This window comes from Solenopsis invicta, chromosome 7 (genome assembly GCF_016802725.1).
Source record: "Solenopsis invicta isolate M01_SB chromosome 7, UNIL_Sinv_3.0, whole genome shotgun sequence".
In the NCBI taxonomy this organism is placed as follows: domain Eukaryota; kingdom Metazoa; phylum Arthropoda; class Insecta; order Hymenoptera; family Formicidae; genus Solenopsis; species Solenopsis invicta.
Window position 1 is genome coordinate 14931385 of NC_052670.1, and position 25785 is coordinate 14957169.

Sequence of the window (25785 nt, forward strand, 5' to 3'; positions counted from 1 at the left end):
TTACATTTTGTCAGTAATTGTAACGATTTGAATAGTTACTTTTATCGTTACTTTGTATAGATACAATACATCCACTAACATGTTTTTATTATCATTTTAAAAATCCCAAACAGTTTATTTTTAGGTGGACTCCTTTCATGTGAAATGACCCATATACAAAATATAAATGAGTTATTTTAGTAATTCTATTATTAAACAAACCTTTATGCACATTAAAAATACTTGAATTTGTTTAGCTTTTTTAATTATAGCATTAACAGCTTTATTTAAACTTCACATTTTTGTAACGTTTTACGCTTTAGCCTATGTGAGTCAAAATCTTAATAAAAAGTATATTCAACAAAAGAAAGGTAGTCGACTCATTGTCTTATGATTATAAACTTGGTTATCTATAAAATCTTACACACAGACAATCAGAAAACTAGTTATAGCGACAAGACAAGAGTGGTAAAGACTCACAATTGCAAAAGCAAAATTTGCTCTTACCTAAAAAGTGCAACAGTGTATATCGGAACGCAGCTATTGTACAAGTTTCTTGATATGATAGTGCCACAGATATCTATAATATATACAAGAAATGTGCAAATTGTTTTGTTTTAAATACCGGTACGATATCAGAAGTAACCTTTAAACTTTCATTCGTAATCAGAACTGCAAGTTTACTGTTTAGTTTAAAGCAGTCGAATACGTTATAAGTTGATATAAAGTATTGTATTTATATCATAAAATTTTGATATACTCTAACAGTGTGCTATATTTATTTCAACATGTTTACACAAAGATTTATAACTTATGGTTTAAGAACGGACTCATATACAAAATTGGTGAAAGCACTTTACAGTAAATCCATACAGCATGAAGTTAAGGAAATAGAAATTTCAGTGCCTTGGGGCAAGGTGGCTGGTACGTATACTTTTTCCATAAACAAATGTGATCGTATTACGAAGCAAAAGTCTTATTTCTTTTTCTTTATTTTAGGCAAGTTATGGGGATCTCAAGATAAACAACCTATCCTTGCTGTGCACGGCTGGCAAGATAATGCTGCATCATTTGATAATATAGCACCCCTTATTATGAAACATACACCAGTTCTAGCAATTGACTTACCCGGACACGGACTATCTTCATGGATACCACCAGGATTTATGTACAACGAATTGATTTACATCTTGTTAATTAAAAGAATTAAAAACCATTTTGGATGGGAAAAAGTAAAAATGCTGGGACATTCCTTGAATGCTATGATGGTGCATTGGTATGGCGCGTGTTTCCCAAAAGACATGCAATACATTATAGCCTTAGACATATTTAAATTTGCATCTATGGATCCAATTGCGCATATAACTATGTTTGCAAATACACTTGAGGCATTTTTAAAAGTAGAGCAAAATACCGTTCAACCTAGTTATAAGACGCAAAGTGAGATTATAAAGAAGGCAAAGGAATCGGGCTTCCCAGTTTTGGATGATTTATCATATATAATACTTATGACTAGAGGTACCACGCGTAAAGAAGATGGAACGTATGTTATCAACAGGGATCCGAGATTGAGAGTTACACCCATGAACATGTTTTCGCAAGATCAACTGGAAGCATATGCAAATCTCTTTAAGTGCCCATATTTAATAATACAAGGAGATAAGAACTTTTATCCTGAGGAAAAAGAAAATTTTTATAGAGCACTAGAAATACTGCATGCTGCTAATGATAAAGTACAATTTGAGACTATATCAGCAACACATCATCTTCATCTCACGCATGTGGAAAGTACAACAGCGATTATTATTCCTTTTTTAGAAAAGTATGATTGATTATTAGTCTGAATAGTATAATATGTTGTGAAATTAATTCACTCTCTTGTAACGTGACAGATTTCCAAGTGTTTTTACAATAAAATAATATGTTCTGTGCAAGAACATATAAAATTGCAAGATGGTTATAAAACCAAATATTTGTAAATAAATTTGTTTTTACCTTCCTGTTTTTCTTAAATTTAAACTATCATCATATACAATTGAAAATCAAGCCTCTACATCAGACTATGCATTAAAGATTGAAATTAAAATTTTACCAATGAGGAAATAAAAATTTTAATTACTTTTACTATATTTTATATTAACTAACATTTATTATTATATTATATAAATAGAGAAGAAAAGGGTCTTATAGTTACTGTGGACATTATAGCTATCCCTATTATCTCCGTTTTTAAGTAATAAATTTTAACAACTGCTTATGAAATTATTTGTTTAGTATCCCATCATTTTTTAATGGCACTAATATCCCAATACACAATCGTTGACAATCGTTATAAGGCATTTTTATTTTTAGTCACTTCGAAACATTTTCAAGGTATATTTTAGCACTTAATTACACGTTCTCATTGTTTTTAAACTTGAATGTATTTTTATTAAATTTTTTATTTGGTTGTATACGTTTTAAAATACGCAAACAATAACATGAGATTCTATCAATATAGTTTTTTAAATAAAATTTAACATAAAATTTTTATATTGAAATATTTCTTCAATAAATCGATTGTTACTCTAGAGAGCAATATTCAGAATTAGAGATATTATTTTATGCTTGTTTAATATTAAACAGAAATAAAATAATATTTCTATTAATATCACTAAAGTTTTAAACACAGAGAGATTCTAAACAATGAAAAAATTAAGGATATATAATTTTATAATAAAACACTGTACTTCTTAAATTAAACCAGTTTTAAAAAATTATTTTTAACTTTATTTTTGGATTAGCCATGTTATTATTATTTTTTTTTGACTGATTATATACTGCGTTACATTTTCTATAAATTACGTTTTAAATTATAAATATTTTATTGTGTCTAGAATCTGTTAAACAACATTTTTACGAACATAATTGTTCAAATTTCAATATAAAATATTGATTATAAACAAAATCGTTTAATAAAATGTAAATGGATTTCATATTACCCTTTTTTCTTTTAATACTTTATTATTATATTAAACTTTCATTTTATCTACTTTCGGTTTCGTTGGTCAAATTTTAATTTTTCATCTTAAATCTGATATTAAATTTTTGGATTATGTACCAATTGATTTAGTATTTTCCAACAAGATACACTGTTAATTCAATATAACATAGTGAATTATTTCAGCCTTGTTGTTTGTCAATATTAAGGCTCCTGAGTACTTGCCGCGGCCATATTGAAGTTGTGACGTCAGAAGCGAGAAATTGCATAAAATGATACGTAATTTTGTTAAACATGCCATTTGTAAATAAAGCCAATTTGGATAAAACAGACTAAGCAGATGGCTTTAAAACACTTCTAAATATCGGTCACGACTATTCTGTTTTTGCCTAGCAGTCAGTAAATAGTCGTAAGGTGGTAAAGTGACGCCTATTCAGACAGGAAAACATACAGATAGCTATTGAAAGAAGTGAAAAATGTACTTTTATGTATAAAATTTAAAGAAACTTTACTCGCGATCCATTTTTACAAATTTAGTAAATACGAGACAAGTCATATTTTCACACTAAAACATATAATAACAAAATGACATGCACGACAACATCTCATCGTCAATCTGTCACGTTTACGTGTATTAATTCTAATTTTGTCCGCGACGGAATGTCGCTACCGTCAACGTGGAGTTCTCGTCTGAAGAGTCAGGAGCCTTTCTATCGTTTGATGGAAAACTTTTATTATTAATTATTTGTTTTTCTTAAAATGTATCATTAAACAATTGACTGATATAAAATCTTTATTTTTAAGATAATCTATCAAATTTTTTATTGTTTTAAGACGCTTTTTCAATCTTGTTTGCTGTAATGTTGAAATTTGTCTTCTGTCTTCTTACTACGAACTTTATTAGATTTAAAGCTTTCTTAGCCCTTACGGAAATAAACTATTGGAAAGCCAATAATCACTATTGACTTACAATAGTGATTATTCATTCTCTAATAGTGATTATGTAGCATCTAATGATTAGATTATTTGCAATAATCATTTCCTAATAGTTTTTGATTGAGTGATTATTGATTTCATAATGAAATTATTTGCAATAATTATTCCCCAATAGTTTTTTATGGAATGATTATTGATTTCATAATCAGGTTATTTGGAATAATCACCAGCACACTACTTTTAATAGTTAATATATAAATGACTATTAGTCGACTATTCACAATAAACCCAATAAGAACTGGATTGTTTTATATATTTATTAAACGCAAGTATGGTATAAAACAGGTATAGATATATGGCAGATATGTATATAGTTAAAACGGTTTTTATACGTTAGTGCAATATACGTTTATAATAATCGTTCTTATTACATATATATAATATGGAACGTATTTTATACGTTGAAAAATGGTTTATAAAATGCCAGAAATGTATTTACGTTTATAACACGTATAAAAATACTATAAAATACTATCATATACTAATTAAACGTTTCTTAAATACGTTTATGATTTGTAAAAGTTGTTCCTTTAAATAACGTTTCAAAAATAGGATTTAATATCCAGGTATGATATACTTTTTAAATATATTAATAAAAGTTTAAGCGTAAATTATATTTATATGTTTTTATTGCAGCAATATTTAAACAAATATACATATTTTATACACATTCGGTATAGCTAATTAAAGGTTTATTGAAAACGTATATTATTTATGAAATGAAAAACATTTATAAATCATTTCAGAAATACCGAATACGGTTAAAATCCAAGACATTCAATTATTAATAGTTATTTTACACATAAAAACATATTACGGTGCTCTCAAAAATCGAGCGATTTGCTTTGGTTTTGAGTCTCAAACATAAACTTTGTATTATGTTTATAGTCTCAAAGCTTTTTCGCGACGCTAGTCTTCGCGCCTTCGTGGCTTGCGCGGCTTCCACTAGGTGGCCATGCCGCGGGGGATTTTCTCATGAGTCGAGTGCGGCCACAGGCATTATATCTAGGCGCCACCGTGACCGTCTTTTTAAATCGCACTTTAGTAAAACTTTCGGGAACTAATTGTTGTAACCTCAAAACGAATTTCCCTCTTGTATTTTTTCAAATGTGACGTGTATACATGATTCGCTGTTCCACATAAAATTTGATATTTTTACATGTAAAAATAACAATTTGTATTAAATCTTGTACATAAATGTTTAATTTAGATTTAATCTTTAATTAATCCTTTTAAACAAAAAAAAAAAAAATATTTTTTTGGAAACTAAAATTTATTACGTTTAATTATTGATACGTATTGATTGATCAATACATATTTTATATGACTATATAAATCGTAGTGACTATTGGGCTCAAATAATTTTTCAGTAGTTCTGTGTAATAGTTCGTCCCAATAATCCGCAAAAAAACTATGACAAATAATCCAATAGTTTTATTAATAGCTTTACTAATAGTTACAATAGTCCATTTCCGTAAGGAGTTTTCCGTGATGTAGCTAAATGTAGTGTCCTAATATTACCAATATAACGCGATTCATCGAGTTCATACGAAGAGTTTGAAGAAGTTACATTCCAGTTATGACACAAGTTAATACAATCGTACATAGCTAAAATGCTGTGTAATTAGTTTTGTGTCATTCATAGATACAAGATTTTTACATTTGTAATCACCTGCCGGAGAGAACGTCGTTTTTCTTAGTGAATATTTTTATGCCTTGTGCACACGGGACGCGGCAAGTGATTCCGCGTCCTGTGTGCACGAGTCATTAACCTTAGTTTCTGTTTAATTTTAAAAACAATGTCAAATGATCGATATTTATCCGTGGGAAGTCGAATACGTTTAGCAATGAGAAGACTGAGATCGGCCATTGTGACTATACTGGGTTATCTCGGTGTTTTACCCATAGAGATATTACAGAGTAGAAAAGCCAGCTTCAAAAGTAACCCGTTGGTAGAAAGAGACAGAACACGAGTCTAGTCTATCTCTCTCTTAATGCGGTAGTACAAGAAAGACAATATAGGTCCTATCAATCTTTTCTCTCTTTCTAATGGGGGGGAGAGGGCATTTCCATTTACAGATTTGTTTATGGCTCCTTTACTATATCTGTAATATCTCTACGGTTTTACCTGCAAGAGCAAAACCCTGCCCGTATACTACCGCCAGACATCCATTTTTGAAATCGGTACTACATAGCACATTCATTTTACAACACTGTCGATAAAAATGGTTTAAGTCTGTGCTAAAATCATATGGTAAGGATATCCCTAACCATTTTTATCGGCAGTGTCGTAAAATGAATGCTATATATGTAGTACACTGTGGTGCAATGATTCAAAAGGTCATAGTAAATGGCTGATTTATCGACGTCACAGTCTAACATTATACAGGGTGTTTGATAATAATTGTCCCCACGATTTACCATAGGAGCATGATTTACCGACGGATACATATTTCTAACATATTATTATATTAGAAATTACAAATGCGTGCTTCTATGGTAAAACGTAGGCATAATCATTATCGAACACCCTGTATACAATATATGCTAGACTGTGGCGTCGGTAAGTCAGCCATCTACTAGGTTCTTTGAATTATTGCACCGCACTGTACCAAGTTAAAAAATAGATGTACTGATGGTAGTGAACGGGGGTTTTCGTCGGTTATAGATAAAACGCCGGAATAGCTGTTCTCACTCATTATCAGAATTCATAAACGTTTTTTAGATCTCTAGATTCTTTTTTAGATCTTACAATTAGATCTCAAATCTATCTTTGTCTTGCATATGATAACGTAGTACACAATTGGACAAAGACAGATTTGAGAGAGAGAGAAAGAGAAAAAGAGAGAGAAAGAAAGAGAGAGAGAGAGAGAGAGAGAGAGAGAGAGAGTGAGAAATCTAAGAAACATTTATGAATTCGGACCTCCGTCTTCTTTGCTAGTAATTTCAAGTGCTATATATTGTAATAACTCTTTTTAGAAAAATTACTTTTCTATGGTGTTCTCAGGAATAACAATAATCATGAATATTTACAAACAGGCAAAGATAAGTGTTTTTTTTTAAGTGAAAAGTTTGATAAATTTCTTTTATTATTATTACAAATTGTTTAATTTTGTTATATATTTTATTTTTTATTTTATTTGTTCAGGTTATACAGGGTGATTATTAATGAATGTCTTCACATTTTACTATTGGAGCATGATTTACCGACGGATACGTATTTCTAATATACTATTAATATTATTATATTAGAAATTACAAATGCGTGCTTTTATGGTAAAAAGTGGACACATTCATTAATAATCACCCAGTAAATTTAGTCAATTTGATGTTTATAACGAATATATAAACGAAGATATGTAACAATAATAATCTAAATCAATCAGAAATTAGCCTAAAGAAAAACATAATAGTAATTTAATAAATAATTTTTTGTTGGAACTGATTTGTTTCTAAAATTACTATTTTTTTCCAATATTAAACTAATTAATAATAAAACTTTCAAATGACACTGTATATAATCCATCAACACAATTTTATTTATTGTTTCATTTATAAACAGTTTATTACACAACTACGTAAATATTATATTAATATAATATGTATATTATATTAATATAATATTTAATTTATTACAAATTACTTTTTTTACTATACAGGGTGTCGCAGATTTCACATACCACTCGTTAATAGCAGATTTTTGAGATTATTTTGAGATGAAAATTCTAATATCAAAATGTCGAAGTTATAGTAATTTTTAAAGGTTTAACAAATCAAACTGTTCAAAATTTGCGCGATCACGTATAGCACATCGTGAAGATATATGCAAAATCAATATAAAAAATGAATATTATATTTAGGAACACTTTCCACTATAATATGCGATGTGCTAGTTATACCTGAGCGCGTCAAACAGTTTGATTTGCCAACTTTAAATCTTTTTCATTTAAAAATCATAGCCTTAACATTTTGGTATTAGGATTTTCGTATCAAAATGATCTTAGAAATCTACTATTAACGGGTGGTAACGGCAGTTACCACCCGTTAATAGCAGATTCCTAAGATTATTTTGATACAAAAATCCTAATACCAAAGTCTGAAACATCTTGTATCAAAAGTGTTTTTTAAAATTTTCGGTATTTAGATAATTAATAAAATTTTCTACATGGGTTTAAACTTTGAAAATTTTAATTAAATCAGAAAAAATGTTCTGAATAATTGTATAATTTATTATCGCTCGAGTCAAAGAAAATAAAATTTTCAATTTTGATATAATTACTCCTACACAACACCAAAAGATTGCAGAAACATTGCATAAACCTTAAATTGTAACATTATGTAGACGTTGCGAAGTATTTTTTGTAATGTTACTGCAAGGTTGCAAACGTCTGCTCTGCGAAATCATTACAATGTAAGACAAAAGTAATGTTATGATGCAATGTGTTTATTAAATTGAAAGGCATTGCCATACAAAGTATACAAAGTAAAACGCTTCAAGTTTAAAGTAAACTTTGAGAATATATAAATATATCCAAAAAAAATAATTACATCTGAAACTCAAATGCAAAAGTTGGAAATTTATACAATCGCAACGAGCTTTCCTCATATCTTTCTTAAATTTCTTTATATATTTTCTTTATCCAATTAATTCAATAAAATTGATGTAATTGATTTATAATGAAAATAATTGTTTATGTTTCGCCAAACTGTCAGTCTGTTATACATAGTTCAAATTAATTTAACCAATTTTTTGTCACACTGTATAATTATGCGTTATTAGGATTATTCAAATAAATAACTGTCCACTTTTGATATATCCGCGAATGCGCAATAAATCCCATATATCTCCTTCGAACGAAGAATAAGGCGGCTTGAAGAGTGCATTATGGGCGGAGTAAGTTGTTCGAGGATAAGAATACAGATTTGAAGGATATTACGAGCGAATTAGCTTTTATCTTGATGGAACGCTTTTTCTCCCGCGCGCAGCATGCTTCCTTCGCCATTAATATTCTTCAAGATACGCGGGGATGGAACTCGATGGGGGGGGGGAGCGGGAGAGAAACACGCTGTATATATCATTTCGGGCAACACGAAACTTCGTGAGAGCGATTATTCTTACCTGCTTGAGAATTCTGTTTTGCATTACTTCGTGGAATAATACATTTGAGTGACTGAATGGCGACGTATTTTTTACGAACATGTTATATTTTATATTATTGATATAATATTCTATTTTATATTATATAATATTTTTAAACAATCTGTTAAACTGTCAATGTAAGACAGAGTTTCTCAAATTTGCGTAAATCGCGACCCATTTTTTTAATGACATTTTTTAAATAACAAATATACATGATTCATTTAGCTTTAAAAGATACATAGGGAAAAGGGGATGTAAATTGATTATTTATTTCTGTTCTGTTTTATTTTTTTTATTAAATATAATTTTATAAATTTTTTGAATATTTAATGAGGTATGACAATGCGCTTATTTTTTTTATTTCTATTAATGACAGCTTTGACAATATCGATCGAAATCATGAGTTTGATAATTTATCTTAAAATCTGATTTCTACCATAAAAAATTTTTCAAGATTTATACTTTGAGAATCCTTAGGTCAAAATCCACTATGAGCGCGTTCCATTTAATGTTCGCAATGTTCACAAGTGTCATTTAGCTTTGTTCAATATTTGATAAACACAGTATTTGTCGTTATCTATAAAATTACCTAAATAATCATCTAGATAAAGATTTCATCTTATCTTTATCTAGATTATTATAATGTATTTTATCTTCATCTTTATCTTAGATAAAAGAAGTGCTATCTTTTTCATGTTATCTAAGGTATTGGGAATGAAGTATATAACTCTTAGCCTTAATTTCCAAGTTACTATTTATCTTAATAGAATTTTATAACGTGGTAACAACCAAGTTGTGTTTCGAAATTTACTGTCAGTGTACTGAAAATCTGAAAATATACATAATGTAAACTATTTTTTAAACTATTTTTAGTACTGACAGTATGTATTGAAATGCAGTCCAAATAAAAAATAGTACAATATAAGAATTGTTTCCAAATTATAAATTTTTGGAAACTTTTACAAGGAATTTTACCAAACATAATTATGTGAGTTTTACATTCTTTCTATCTTTTCACTTTGATTTTTATTTGCATATTGATTCAATTTCAAAGAAGAATATTTTTTGTTAGATTAAATTATTTGAAGAACTTTTGTTTTCAAAAACTAAAGATTTAAAAATAAAAATATAAATATATTATTTTAGATAAAACTAAATATAATATACATAATTTTATCTTCTACCTAAGTAAATTAAAATTAAATCATATTTATCTTATTTAATATACATTTGCATGTAATTTATCTTTAATGATTTAACCTAACCTAACCTAACCTTTATCTAAATACTTTTAAGTTGTCTATTTTTAAAACTGGATAAACTATAAGAATAATAAAATAATTCCAAGAATATTAAGAGAGTAAAATTGAATGTATTCTATTAAAAAGTAATTATTGATATTTTTTTACGTTTTTAAAATTAGGTCAAATTATTAAAAAAAATTGCTTTTTTTCCGTAATTTGCCAGTAAGATTAATAGCCGTAGAGCATCCAATTTGTTGGCATTATATTTTAACGATAAACACTCCGACCATCTTGAAATTAGTTTTCCCTCGGCTGGATATCTAACGGACCGGATATTAGATTCAGGAAAGTAATGAAACTCGCACGGCAACGTCAATTAAACAGCAATTGATCACGCACTTAATATCGCTAATTAACGGTTGCAATTTCGTTTTGCATCGCGCGCTCGGTACAGTCCGCACGATTATTTTGAAGAAGGAAAGTCTTGATGATCAATAACCGCTCCATCCAGCGGGCATTAAGAAGCGAGTTACGGCGCATAACACGTGCCGAAGAAAAATCGTTCGCGAGAGCGCCAGGTGAAGAGGGCGAACGCCACTGCCACCGAGCTTGGTCGCGGACATTTATCACACTTAGGATCCGCGACTCGGCTAGTAGAACGTTGACGGTCGGTCTCGTCCGCGGAATATTGCCGCGGAATACGCGTGAAGCGCGACTCGCGGAAACGCTGCTAGCGAGAACGTCGGGAATACCGGGGCTCGTTGGTACAAGAGCCAAGTTGGCATTGTGTTCCATTTACGTAATTATGAAGAAAGAAACAATGGAAAGATTATCGCAAAATACTTTTTCAACAAGCACACTGTTTCCAAAATTTTATTTAAATTAAACAAATACTGCTATAAAGAAAGGGAAAAATCTGAAGTGAGTTGATGAGCGTTTCAAAATTTTGTATCGTATCTTCAGCTTAAAAATATAAAATTAATATTATTATACATAATAAGAAGACAAAAAATTAATGAAAGATTTTCGCATTGTTTCTTTTACAAAAAGTTAAGTTTGAAGAAATAGAAAAAATTATCCATACGTAATCATACATACACTTTTAATCATAAATATGTACAGTTATAAGGGTAGTTCTTTCTCATTTTTTAAACTTAATTTTTGTAAAAAAAATGCAGGAATCTTTCATTAATTTTTTACATCTTCTTTTATTAATTATTACTCTTGTTTTTCTTCTACATCTAACATAAATTTTATGAAAGAAAACAAATAATATGGACATATCCGGTCAAAAATTTTTCATATACAGGGTGTTTATTAATGGTTGTATATACCTTTTACCATAAGAGTGCCCCTTACGTTTTCTTCAGGATTCACTGAGGGATGAAACTATCCATCTAATTGACAGTACTCGTAATACTATAATTGCTGTTGCGTTCCTCGCTTTCCTCCACAAGATGCGTTTCCGTTTGCCGTCTCTGAGAGGAATATATGTCTGGACGGAGTTGCTCTATCAGACAGAGACGTGTTTGTAGACAGCATTCTGGAATTGAGGTAAATTCGCAAAAGTTAACTCTAGTACGTAACATTTGCTGTTCAAATGTACAGAGATTATAATACTAATTTATTGCATTTTACGGCCTCGGCCACATTCGCATAATTAATAAAATTTTTTGTTAAATCAAGATAGGCCAGCAGTATAGGCTTTATTTCTGAATTTCGTAAATTCTTCAAGTTCCTGTCGAGAAACATTTTACATTATTTCTATATTTATCTTATAGTGGTATTTTTACTTATACGTAAGTAATATTAATTCTTATTACTTTTTTATAATCATATTAACATTTTTATATCTTATTCGTCTTACTTATTTTAAAGTTAAAAGTCGTGAAGATTTTCTTTTGTGAATGACAAAATTCTGTAAAGAATAATTACTTATTAATGAGTGCATTGGTGATCTCTTCGACTTTGATTAGTTCTAATATCCTTCGAGAGCAAGTTTGTTTTAATTCCTCATTACGCTGATTGTGAGACGTCAAATTCTTGTTTTGGTTCTCATAATGTTTGATCTTGGTCTTCCCGATGCTGTGTTTTACCTTCTCCTCGAGTAACAATCGCTGATTTATCTGTAATACGCGTGTGCAAGTGTTTAAGGGCACGAAAATGAGATGTCGCGTTATAACAGCTAACAATATATAATAGTATTTCCTTATTGTTATTACTGTTATTATGATTATTATTATTATTTGTAATATTGCATCCTTAAGCACGGACGTGCTTAGCAAACGTGCAACGCGTGCATAGCACGCAAGCGATTATATAAAGCTTGAGGCGGTCGAAGCCGAGAATCATTAAATTGTACTTGGACGTATTATAAATGCGATAAAAGGTTGAATTTTTATTATTTTATAATTAAAACTAAGTTTTTTTAAAGAAAAAATTTCAATGAAAGTCTTGTTTCTTGTTATTTTGGAAAAGTATGAATCTCTATTGTAATATGACCGTTCTTAAAATAAAGAAGCACGCTTTAGTGTCTCTACAGATTCGTTGTTAAAACTTAAGAATATTTTATCTATAATACTAGCTAAAAGTTATTGAATTTTAGAAACTGCAAGCTTGTTAGATTTATTTCTTTTCTTCTCGAACGACAAAAAATTTTGATTATGAATATTCGAATTTTCATCCTGAAATCCAACTGCAAAGAAGAAAACAAATGAAAATTAAATCTATAATGGCTTTTGCAACAAAAATTATTCTATTTTTTTTACAGTTTTTACAGGTAATTAACTTTTAAATGAGTAAGTGGAACAAAAAAAAATTTTTTACGAACATTTATTAGAATTTTATTAGTACATGTAAAAAAATGTGATTTAATTCTTAATAAAATTTCTTTATTTTCTGCAAATAAGTACTACAAAACGCGATTTTACATTAAAATAAAAAATAAACAAAAAATTAAATGATTTTTAATGTAATAAAAGCATTATGCTCAAATTTTACACAAATCTTTACATAAATAGAACAATCTGTAAAATTTTTATTAATGCTTTAAAATGTGACACATACATATCTTTAACACTAGAACTCGGTAAAATTTCTCACGAAAAACACGCAATTGGAAAAATTATGTTAATTAATTTCTTTTAATTAATTAGTTCCTTTTTTCAACTTTTAAATAAGTAAACTTTATGCAATCACAAAATTACAAGATTCTACAAGCAATACATTAATTATAACGTTATTTAAGTAAATTAATACAAAAAACTGAAACGATCATTTTGATCATGGCCGTCGTTCTAGTGTTAAGCAATAATAGCCATCAACCGACAGTTACAACAAAATCTTATTTTGTAATTAAAATATTTTAAGCCAAACAGAGTTATGTATATTTAAAAATTTGTGTATTTAAGTTTATTTATACAAGGTACCTGTAATGTTTGTTCCTAGCACCGTTTTGGAAAAAGTTCAAAGTTATGAAAAACCGTGAAATCGTGTTCAATCATTTCGAGGAACTATTTTAGCCTCCTCATCCTTTTTAAAAAATAGTTTGAAATGATTGAACATATATTTCATGGTTTTTTTAATTGTTTTCGACATATAGGCGATCAAAACAGATTTTATAGACATCTTGTATATTTAAATAATTGTATATGCACACTCTTTTTGCCGTAACTAGGATATGGCGAACGAAACACTTGCCTCATGTAAAAAATTTGAATGGGAAAAAATATATATAAATAAATGTATAATAAATATATAATATTATAATAATAAATTTCTATATATCTTAATTAATCCGCTAAAAAAATCATCACTAATTGTAAGTAAAATAAAATTAAATATGTGAATTTTTTAAAGATGAAATATGTAAGTATGTAGGTTTTAATAAAATTGATGATTTTGCAACTACCACAGCACGAAAAGTATTACTTTAAATAAAGAAAAATTTCTGCAAATTTTTACAAGACTTAATATTGCCTACATAAATGTAAAATATTAAGTGAATGTAGAAGTGATCTTTTTTAAACAAACTTCGAAAAGGAACAATAATGGTAGATGGCTGTAAAGAACATTGGAAATTTCTTAAATTCATCACAAATACTGTTTGGGCATGCAGGCTTGTATTCAGGACGCGCTTATAAAAATGTAGTGTGCTTTTTTTGTCGTTCTATCTTTAAATGTCAAACAAAGATAGAATGACAAAAAAAGATCGTTAACATCTTTATAAGCGTGTTCTGAATACGAATCATTATCTGTACATTGTAACGTATACTTATGCACGTATGTATGTTCTTATTAAATTAATATTAATATAAAGTTTAATTAAAATTCAATTATATTGATATATTCAAACGCAAATTATCAAAAAGAACTAGGTTAATAACGAGTAATTATTTTCGTTAGCAACGTATTTTAAACTCATTTATTCTCACTGTAAGAGAGGGAACCTCGGGAATAATCCCTTTACTTTCGGACTAACTTGTCTTTCCTCAGCAATTTGGAACTGTCGCGTATAATTGTGCTAAATCACATGTTAAAGTAATACGTTACTTATACAATTAAGAGAGTATGACTGTGATCAAAATCATACAAAACCATCTAACCATGTTACATATAAATTATCTTTCGAAAGATTGCAGTCAAATTGAAATTTCGTTGTCCTATACATTATTAAGATTAGATTGATTCCTTATTCGTGATTAATGTTTGAATTAATATTAATCATTAATATTAGTTTTTATTATATTTTACATACAGTAAAAATTTTTTTTGTTACTACGAAGTGCACTTTTACTTTTTGCGTCAAATACCGAAATGTCTAATCCCAGCTTAACTAATGGGAAGAAGAAATTATTTTCGCACAAAAATGGTTAACTCATTTTGCATGTATTTTAGTTTTCAAAAATGTTTGCATTATTACACAACTCTTTTGTTTAATAATGCAAACATTTTTTAAAACTATTTTTAGTTTTATTACATGATATAACATAAGTTGTTCCTTACATTTAATTCGCAACTTTTAACTTGCAATTAGTGGAATAAATTATTGTAACAAATTAGAATATAAAAAAATACAATAAGTTGCAATTTTGTTCCATTTTCTCGTTTCAATTTTAAATTGTTACGGCGTATGACTCTTGACAACAAACGTACATGTAACGTTAAAAAAATAATTAATATTTATACAAAATGGTTGTTTGTTTTTCGATTGTTATTAATTAAGGCGCTATTTTTGTGCTGTCCAAAAATATGACATCAATCACAATCAAATTGAAGTTTTGTTGTCCTATTGATCTAAAGATTAGATTGATTCTCTATTCATTAATTCATTTATTCAAATTAATCTTAATATATTAAATATTACTAAATAATGTTATTTCTTATTATGTTACATATCGTGAAAGAAATATTTTTGTTGCTAAGAGGCGCATTTTTATTTTTTGCTTTGAGTGTCAAAATGTCTAATCTCGGCTCAACTTCTGATGCAAAGAAAATATTTGTGCACAAGGGCGGTCCACGCACGCCTTTTGCCTAACAGTATAAACATTTTCTAAAAACTATTTTTAGTTCTATTTAGTGTTCGATATCACTAAGTTGTTCCTTGCATTGAAATTTTAATTTGTAATTAGTCCACGTGGAACAAATTATTGTAACAAATTAGAATATAAAAAAAAATACAATGAGTTGCAATTTCGTACAATTTTCTCGTTACAACTTTGACGCTTTAAATTGTTACGGCATACGATTCTTGACAATGAACGTACATACAATGCTAAAAAAAATAATTAATATTTATATAAAATGGCCGTTTGTTTTGCAATTGTTATTATTAGTTATGGCGCTATTGTTGCACTGTCCGGAATTAATATAACAACGATATCGATGGGTACAGCATAACGGTGGATAAATCCCCGCGCAGCGTTGCGTTAATTAACTCTTTACAACGCCGCCAATTAAAAATCATAAACTGGATACGCGAATTGGCGAACGGGGAGAGAGTTCACCCGCTGGTAAGAGGCGGCAGTGGTCGCATGTCAGGGCGCCGACGCGGGTCGTGCGTCGCGGCGCCGGGCGCCGCTTCGGAGATGCTGTTCGTCGCTGCGGCCAGTACACGTTCGTCTTGAACGCGGAGCGCCTCGCGCATTCCCATTCGCAGCTTACTCTGCCGAGAGTGATTTTATCTTATCGGGTTTTGCCCGTGTGCACGATGTCAGCGCGACGCGCGTGACGAGGGAAGCGTGGCCGAGGAACCGCGTCGCGAGTAGTATGCGAGCCGTCGAAGCGAAAGTTTCCGCAGATGGATCGAACGACCCTTTCGCACCCCGATGCCGGCAATAATTTTTATCCTTTTTCCCTTCCCTTGACATCGCTCGCGCAAATTTCACGCCAACGTGCCTCGATTGTTCCGATCGTGTGCTACCCTTGCTAATCGCGTTTAGCGCGCCCGCGCGCGCCTCTGCGAATACGCCGGACGCCAATTCGCTCCAACGAACGATTCGTCGGGAAGCCGGGACAGTATGTTGGTTGTACAAGCATTGGATCTGTAACGCGGTTCCGTAACAGGTGATACGCTGCCTCCTTACAAGTGCAGTAGCTTGTACGTGAGCCCGCGATTGTTTACGTGTCAGCGATTTGACGTGAGCCTGTTCCATGTGAGCCGACGTCACTCTCTGATGATTTGGATTCGATTCTCGAAAGTGCCGAACGAAATCTTGACCGTGTCTCGAACGAGGGGACGAATTATTTTGACGTTTCAGCTTCGCGAATTCATCCACCACTCGCACTTGTTGCTAATTCGCTTTCGTGAATTCTTAACTGGAAGGACAAATTTTCTCACGTTAGATGCGAGAGACATCACACCTGTTTGGCAAACAATCCCGAATTCATTGTCAAGAGACGCGTGGGAGGTCTGCTCTCTAAATCTGAATCAGTGAAATCTTACTGATTTGCAGTGCTATACTTATAACTGTGATTATCAGTGGCTATTTACTTGTTTCTCAGTGATTCCGATTAAGAAGTACTCTCACTGACCGGCATCAGTATATTGTCACTAAATGCACAAGGAAGTGCATATATTACTGACCGATATAGTTATATCACTGAAATCAGGCTGTTTGCTGTCTTTCACTGAATGATACACTGCTTCCGATTTAGGGGGTGCATTCCCTTCGCGCATTTGCGCAATTTAGACTGAGAGTGTCAATATTTTCACGCTTTTGTCACGGTGATGCCCACACACCGCGGCGGTACACGGCAATGCGGATGTTCCGGTGCAGGATGCATGTGCCCGTGTAATTTGAGTATGCCGCAAGTTCGGTTGTCGGTCCTCGACAATCTTTCGATGGGTCTCACTTCATAGCGCGCTTTCACGGTGTGCACAATCGCGGATCACCTATTCTCCGTTCAAAATTGGCATATGCAGTTTCCAATTGGTATGTGCAGCACTGTAACTGCAATTATAGCGTGCAATTCTGAACTATTCTCTGTCTAGGAACTGGAGTGGATCGGGTCGTTTCCGCAGTTTTCGCCGTTAAAAATATATCTCGATGCAGTTGTGTTTCTTCCGAAATAAGACTGATCTGATTTCTTACAACGCAGTTACGTCATGAAGAATACCTGCCGTATTTTGCCCGAGTATATACTATAACTGCAATTGCAATACGCAATTCTGAACTGTTCTCTGCGCAGAAATTGGAACGGATCAAGTTGCTTTCGTCGTTAAAAATATCTGGATGCAGTTGTGTTTCTTCTGAAATGAGACTGATCTGATTTCCTATATCGCAGTTACGTCATGAATACCTGTCATATTTTGCACGTGATGTATTTTCTGGATGTTAACGCAGTTAATATATGTAACTGAAAACGTATCTTTATTAACAGATATACATATAAGTTTCATTTATGTAAGATTCAGCAGAGTTCTTATCAAGCTGCAAGAAAGAAGGAATGTCTGGCAATATCCGATTTTAGTATCTAGGATAAAAATCCTATCTACAAGAGTTTTAACAATCTGGAGATTTACTTCTCATCTTCGTTTACTTTACTTGCTTTCTCAGCGGGTGCACGTGCGCGCTCAAATATTTTATTTTCCCTCCGAATCAATTTTCAAATGACGTATCGCAAAATGTGTACCTGTTTTCAAGACGGGAGATATTCAGTTCCGAATAAATTTCCATCGTCTAATACGACGCTGTTGGGCAATGCGCTGCAAAATTCCCGATCCATCGAAATGTTTCCGATTTCATTATTTCTATCTTTCGTTTACAATTAATCTTGCCAGAATCCCGAATCCTTATCATTAGCGGAGATTTTCGGCGAGAATACCTTTGGTATTACCGATATTACGTATGCGAAATATCATGGTTTATCCTTTCCATCTGGACATCATTTCGTTCAATAAAATGGGTGAACGCGATATTCTAGCGAACTGTGAGCGGTAAAATGTAGATCGGCGCATTTTTCTTTACGTTTCCCGGACATTATTCAGCAACGCAGGCATCACACATCTCGTGACTGCTCTCCTTTCTTGATGAACAACTTTTTATCGTACATATATAAAGAGAAAGAGAAAAAGAGAAAGAAGATCTGTTATATCGTGCGCGTGTGACAAATCGAGATTCGAACGTGTCGTGGCGTGAAACGTTTTGGGATGAACTGAGCGCAATGGACATCCTCGTGTGCGTTTCGTAATTGGTGTCGGGAAGATACAAGATAGGAGAATAGAGAGGACACACCAGGAGAATCGACAACGGGGCGGCCGTCGAGATCGAGAGGGACGAGAGCAAAATGAGGGCCGCGTTGCTCCTCTTAGGCGGCATTGTTGTACTGTCGCTCGCGGTGGCGAGGGCTCTCTCATGTGTGTGCTCGCCGCTGGAGTGCGACGTCCTCACCAACGAGGACTGCCCCGGAGGCCTCACCTGGGACCCCTGCAGGTAGGCAACGTTTACCCTCACCGTCCAAAGAGATCTCCAAGCTGAGCTTCGACTCGATACCGGAATGCCAACGAGTTCTTTGGAATGCAGCCGTTTGTGCGCTTCCTATCCCCTTGAGAGGAAGACTTTACTCTCAGCATATCAGCGAGTTTATTATTTGTACTCTACTGAGTTTATTATTCTTTTATTTTGCGGACGATCGTACACGAAGCCGTACGTAGTTCAACTGATTGGAAAAGCAGTTGTGTTTCTTCTGATATAACATTAATCTTGTTTCCTATATCGAAGTTACACCATGTACAGTAAAGAATATCTGTCACATTTTGTCCGAATATGTAATGTATTTTTTATTGAATGTTAATGGTGCACTCAAAGAAAATCTTGCAGTGATGGCAATTATAAAAGTATTAACTATACACGTTTTATACGTAGAATTTATGTATGTAGTTCGATGAATTATTTTATAATTAATGCAACTAAAATTTTAGCTGCAGTAACTACAAAATAATTTGTAAAACTTTAGCCGCAACAACTATAACTATTTTATAGTTACTTTATAGTTAGTGTACTATACTTTATAGTTATTGCTACTGCTTTATAGTTATTGCAATTAACTAAAATTTTAGCAGCAACAACTATAAAATAATTTGTACCACGACAACAATATTCGTGCAACTATTACCTAGTAAGCAAAATATCATTTCTACAACGTTACTGTAATGATATTTAACAACATGTAACATTTCAGTTATATGTGTAGCTCGTAACGTTGTATACAACGTTATTGTGAACAAACTTTGACGTACATCTTAAGGTTTCAGTAACATTGAAATAAAAGTTATGTAACATTATACGTATAAATGTAGAACTAATATTTTTCTAACATTAGAACAATGTTTATCTCAATTAGGTAAGATTTAAAAACATTTGTTATATTATTATAAGAACGTTGAAAAAATATTTGAACAAAATTATTAAAATGGTTTTCAAACATTCGGAAATATATTATTTGGTAACGTCTTGAAAACATTTATATACAATATTATATAAAAACATTGATAAAATTCATGTAGTACCAATGTTTTAAAATATTTATTTAATATTCCTTGCTTACTGGGTAGTTTATAGATGCACCTCAACTATAATTACATAGTTATACAAACTTTGCTACACGTAAGTTGGCAATTACATACTTCCAGTTTACATATAGCTGATTAAGGGTGTATGATAGAATTTCGAAGATAAGATCATTATTACAATCTTTTGCTAAGGTGCTTATTAATATTTTGTTCCTCTATGTAAAATTTCAAATGATATTACCATATCATTTATGAGAAATTTATTATGATATATGCCTGTTCATAAACACGTAACTTTATGGCGAACAGTACATTGCTCGTTTATCTGTCACAATATCTTTTATGCTAACAAGAATAAAATAGAAAACATATAAATGTAAACTACATTTTTCGACGAATACGTAGATCATAAAATATAAGCAAGTCACTTTATAATTTAGGAGAAAAATGATCTGCAATACCTGAATTTAAAGAAAATGTCTTTGTTATCTTTGTTGATAGAACCTTCTGAAACTTGGCAACAACGAATAAAGCGTGTGTAACATTTTAGTCGAAAATTTCTCTTTTAATCTCTTCGAAGAAGAATTATTATGGTTAGTCAGGCTACATTTCACTGGTAGAGCTGTGGACCTAGAATAGCCAACTTTATTTATTTAATTCGACGCCAAATTTCAATAATAATATAATTTAATTTTTGCAACAATATATCTCTTCTTTTAAAAAAGTAATATACACGTAATATGCTTTTAATTCTGCCGATAAATAAATAATCTAAAATATAAATTTTGCGTTCTATAAATTGGTAATTTATTTAAGAAGAAACAGTTAACTAAAAATTAAACTTGATAGTTACATGTAGATTGTTATTTGACTAGAAACGTGCTATTATACAGCCTTAAATATACTGAATAACTATGATAGCAATAGAGCAGTGATGCAGAACTCTAAGTGCTAAGACTAAGAATAAGGGGTTCTCAGTTTAAAATTTCAATCGATTTAATTTTTTTGTTACCATTTGCATTACTACATTTCTATAGTTTATCCAACAATTTTACTACAAATGGTTAACGTTACTAATATATTATTATTTTCTTAGTTCATATAATTTATTATTCTTTTTTCACTTTTTTACTATTTTATAATCACTGATTGTGAGTGTATTAATATGGCTAAAAATGATTCTTTATTAATACAGATACATCCACTGAGAGAAAAAAAATTGTAGTGGTAGCAAATATAAGAGGACAACCATACAAATTTTGTTAATAGAATTATAATATATAATTAAGTGAACCATATATTATATAGTACTATATTACTATATTATATAGTACATTACAACTACATATTTTTTATCAGTTCTTATAACCATTTACTTAGTTGCAATTAATATAATATAGTTCATTTAACTATATATATCATATTTCTATTAACAAAATTTGTATGGTTGTCCCCTTACAGTTGCCACCACTACAACTTTTTCTCTCAGAGTTTATTTCCATAATAAGTTTCGTTAATATAAAATTTAGCACGTGAGAAATTGATGCCCTGGAAAGTATTTTAATGAATCTCGATAATCGAACAGGAGATAAAAACAAACGTAGAATTTCATATTTATAAGTGCATCGTATCCTCGGCGCATTACGTACGATATTTGTATGCTAATTGCGATTACGTCTTCTCTACCGCAAAGATGCCATACCGCGCAAAAACATAATTTTCAATTTGAAACTCTCTGGAGTCTGACTCTTTGTGTTCCGTTGTAACAATTGTGTTCTACTACGCGTTGTAATTAGTTCCGAGTACAGCGAGCAATTAAAACGCGCGCTACAATAAGGCCCGCTACCTACATTTTTTTTCCTTCGGGCAGCGAGAAAACGTCGTCCTTTGTTGTTCATCCACCTTTGTCTCCGCCCCTCGTGCGCGAATTGTGTTTTCGCGTTAGCGACTCATTTGTGGAGAACAGCGAGAGTGGTGTTACCTATAAAGGTAAATCGCGCATCGAAGGGGATGGGGGAGGGGGAGGGGACGTTAAGGATAGCGCGGTCTCGAAATGTTACACGATAACGTTTATCATCGACGTGTTTCGATATCCGTGCCGCCGACACGCGAGATCCATGCCCTTGGGTCTATTTTCACCCTGCACCATCCCGCGCACACAAGCACGGCCGTTGTTACGCCATTGTACGCACATATATATACATACACCATATTACGTATTATACCCCATATATATTCGAACGCGAAGGTGGGGCGTGCACCTGAGTTTTAGGTGTGCGCTTGTGTTTTATGAGCCGTACAAACAACCTGATGCAGAGCAGGTTCGCGCTGGTAAATGGGAGAGCGTAAAGAATAAAATATAATGAAGTTTGTAAGTACCTACTGCGAATGATTCGAAAAATTCTGCAATTTGAGAAAATAACTTGTATTAACGTTAATATAATATTATAATTGTCATTGCACGGTTGAAATTTCGCTTTGCTGTAATTCAGCCCGTGAATTGTGTTCGCAACCGCGACGAAATAATGCGATCATCAATTATTAGTCAGATAAAAGCAACACTATTTAACCATGATATAAAATACATTGTATCGCAATGTGCAATCATATTGCGTGATGAAGCATATTGCAGACCAAAATTCGACGAGTATTGCCGGCTTTTTAATATAATACCAAATGTATAGGTTACGTCCCCTTTAACAAATATTTGCGGGGGAGGCACCAAGATAAATTCCACTTCGCACGAGCGCGTACAAAGCACGATCGATGGCAACTTCATGTAAGTCTGCAATAACGATGCATTGCAAAATCAGATTAATGCGCGTGTCGATGCGTGGGCGGTCTACCGAGTATTTATATAGGACGTAAATGGGGAGAAAAAATAGCACTGTGCCTGCGACTAACGCGATAGTTCACAAGATTAATCATTTGTTACGCGAAATAATGTTAGAGGATGCTACAAGAGTATGATATTCAGGATTTCAATCGAGAGAGAGGAGTAGGATGGGGGGAATTTATATTCACACAGAATTTATTAAAACAAATCGAAAAATTTAAAAGGGTATTAAAAGGATATTTTTCAACACCATATGAAACTTTTATTCAGAAAGATAAATACTGTATTACTGCTTTGAAAATATATTTTTTTTTTATTAAAGAAGGATGCAAAATTAAAATATAAAAATAAATAATAACGTTTTAACTATGTACGCGTACCTGCATCGTAGTCACAATTTAGCCTCTATAAATTATTTTAAATTAAAAAGTCAGCAATTTTTTTTCTTTACACTTGTCATTTTTTAATCATGGAGGGGTTTCAAAATTTTAATTTTACTAAACTGCATACATATTTAAATTGAAAAATTGCATTTTTCTGAAAAATTTCTTCTGTTATAACTTAAGAAAAAAATTAAAAATGGGAAAAAATCTTCATAACTTGATGCTGAATATTATTAATAATATTACTCTAAAATTTTAAATTGATTGAATAAATCATCTTTGAGTTATAGTGGCTACCGTTTTAAAATATGGTGTTTTTGAAAAAAAAATATGTAGAAAACTTAGCAATACCTTTTTAATATAATTTTGTATCTTATGTTTTAAAACAAGTATATATTTTTTCAAAACGGAAATACATTATAGGTATATCTATTTCTTTAAACAAAAGTTTTTTTACATGATATAAGAATCTATCCTATTTTTCAATTCGCTAGGGTCCTATAATCTTTAAAGCCAGTTCTCGAGGATCTTCAGCAAACTTTCTTAATATTTCTTCTTCAAGCTTCTTTTTTATCGCAAGTACAATTTTTCTGTGTACACTTAGCATACATAGTCTATTGAGGAGATTTTCTGACATTGTTAACTGCAATCAAGTTTTCACCCTTTGCAATATGCTAGAAGACTTTTCAATCGTGCTTATTGTACATGAGGATTGGGCTGAGAAAGTATGCAGGACATGTTTCGTTACTAACAGGAAAGCTCTCAGGATGTATAGGACATTTCTCAAAACATTTAAAAAATTATTAAAAAATTACCGATTTTTTAATATTGTATTTGAAAGTAGAACAATTTTGGTAATGATTTCCTATATGGATAAAAAGTTATTTTAATAAAAAATAGATATGTGCTCTAATGAAAATATTATTAATTATAAAATAATGAAATAAAAAATGAAAAAAAAATGAAAGATTTTTTTATTTAAGTACTTTAAATATTCGAGATGATTTATGTAAAGTTTCATTGCGATGCAGAGACCGTTTCTGTAAAATAAATAAAATTTATTTATTTATTATAAAATAATAATTATAATAAAACTTTGTATAAAGCATTTTGAATACTTAAAACACTTACACAAAAAAATAGAGATTTTCCTTAATGTTGTAAAAAGTAATATAATCTTTAATAACAAATAGAGTAAATAAATTATACAAACATGTTATTAAGTAAAAATATAATTTTATTCACAACATGCTTGCACATGTATAAAGTTTATTTAAAGTATTAATATTAATACAGTTTTAAATTTTATTTACTTTGCAGAGACCGCATGTTTGATACATCCATAGTCAGCTTTTCCTAATTCTAAGTCGCTTAAAAAAATTGTTTTTATTTCTGCTAGAAAATAATGTATGAACTACGCATTAGTCAATGAGCATTTAACTTATCGTCATAAAAATGAGTTTTATAATTCTTTCTCCCTGTTAAAATTTAGGGGAGAGGACAATAAGTATCCATCCTCCTTTTTTGAATATGCTTACGAAAGAGTACATTGAAAAAACTGGTTACAATTACAATAATTTCACTATAATTTAAAGTTCTTTTCGATATCAACTACTTATATATTTATAGTTATTTTAATCATATAAATTATATTTATTATTACTATGTAAATAGAAGAGCAAATGTTGAAAAAATAGTTGTATTCATTATAATTTGATTGCATTTACTACATAGAAATGTTTATTTTATTTTTATCATTCTTGCTTTGCTATTTTACTCAATTAATATTTGAAATTATCATAATTTAAAGTAAAATTTTTGTATTGTTGGTAGAACCAATTAACGTAAAGTTACTGTTACTAACATTATAACAGTAACATAAAATGGAGCTCGTAATCACAATTATTTTACCATGCAATTATAGTCGCAAATATACTAAACACTTTTTTCTCCGTGCACCGTTTGTGTAAACTAGATTTTTCTCCTCGTAATAAATATACGAGAATGAATACCGTACATGTGCCACGTACACATTTCCAGAAAGATTAAATTCTTTTGAACATTTAACTTACGTGTACCGAAGCTCCAACGCTGCAAAGGATTCGTGCAAAAGCGATAATATCTCTATACGAAGATATCCATGTAGGTCAATCCTGATTAGATATTTCTATTAGATATGTGCTCGCAAGGTAACTTCGATGACTCGCCACAGCCA

General features: G+C 31.1%; 3 protein-coding genes across 10 annotated transcripts in view; 2 read left to right on the plus strand and 1 right to left on the minus strand.

Moving 5' to 3' along the window:
- The first annotated feature begins 253 nt into the window (after positions 1 to 253).
- On the plus strand, positions 254 to 2091 carry LOC105195174 (probable serine hydrolase). The gene is made up of 2 exons (XM_011160463.3): positions 254 to 903; positions 979 to 2091. Exons 1-2 carry the CDS (start codon positions 768 to 770, stop codon positions 1809 to 1811), a joined length of 969 nt encoding a protein of 322 aa, XP_011158765.2. The 5' UTR covers positions 254 to 767; the 3' UTR covers positions 1812 to 2091.
- Positions 2092 to 11614: 9523 nt separating this feature from the next.
- LOC105195158 lies at positions 11615 to 17516 on the minus strand. Its single transcript, XM_039451997.1, has 3 exons — positions 17424 to 17516; positions 12275 to 12465; positions 11615 to 11882 (listed from the first exon to the last, which is right to left on the minus strand). Exons 1-3 carry the CDS (start codon positions 17514 to 17516, stop codon positions 11759 to 11761), a joined length of 408 nt encoding a protein of 135 aa, XP_039307931.1. The 3' UTR covers positions 11615 to 11758.
- Positions 16414 to 25785, plus strand: part of LOC105195148 (cysteine-rich motor neuron 1 protein) — a 542960-nt gene continuing 533588 nt past the window's right edge. The window contains exons 1-3 of one of the 8 annotated variants that reach the window (XM_039452150.1): positions 16414 to 16903; positions 18621 to 18669; positions 18764 to 19272. In XM_039452150.1, coding sequence (XP_039308084.1) covers positions 19127 to 19272 — 146 coding nt within the window. In that variant the 5' untranslated portion in view covers positions 16414 to 16903; positions 18621 to 18669; positions 18764 to 19126. Of the gene's footprint in view, positions 19273 to 25785 lie in introns of all 8 variants that reach the window. The other 7 variants (XM_039452146.1, XM_039452148.1, XM_039452149.1 and 4 more) reach the window with 7 other exon arrangements.

Bases quoted from the DNA above. Each gene is read 5' to 3' on its own strand.
- LOC105195174 (XM_011160463.3), top strand. From the start codon at position 768: ATGTTTACACAAAGATTTATAACTTATGGTTTAAGAACGGACTCATAT. The intron at 904-978 runs GTACGTATACTT...TCTTTATTTTAG, and splicing joins GCCTTGGGGCAAGGTGGCTG to GCAAGTTATGGGGATCTCAA.
- LOC105195158 (XM_039451997.1), bottom strand. From the start codon at position 17,516: ATGCGCGAAGGGAATGCACCCCCTAAATCGGAAGCAGTGTATCATTCA. The intron at 12,466-17,423 runs GTCAGTAATATA...CGCGTATTACAG, and splicing joins TCAGTGATATAACTATATCG to ATAAATCAGCGATTGTTACT. The intron at 11,883-12,274 runs GTAATTATTCTT...CCTCAATTCCAG, and splicing joins ACCAATGCACTCATTAATAA to AATGCTGTCTACAAACACGT.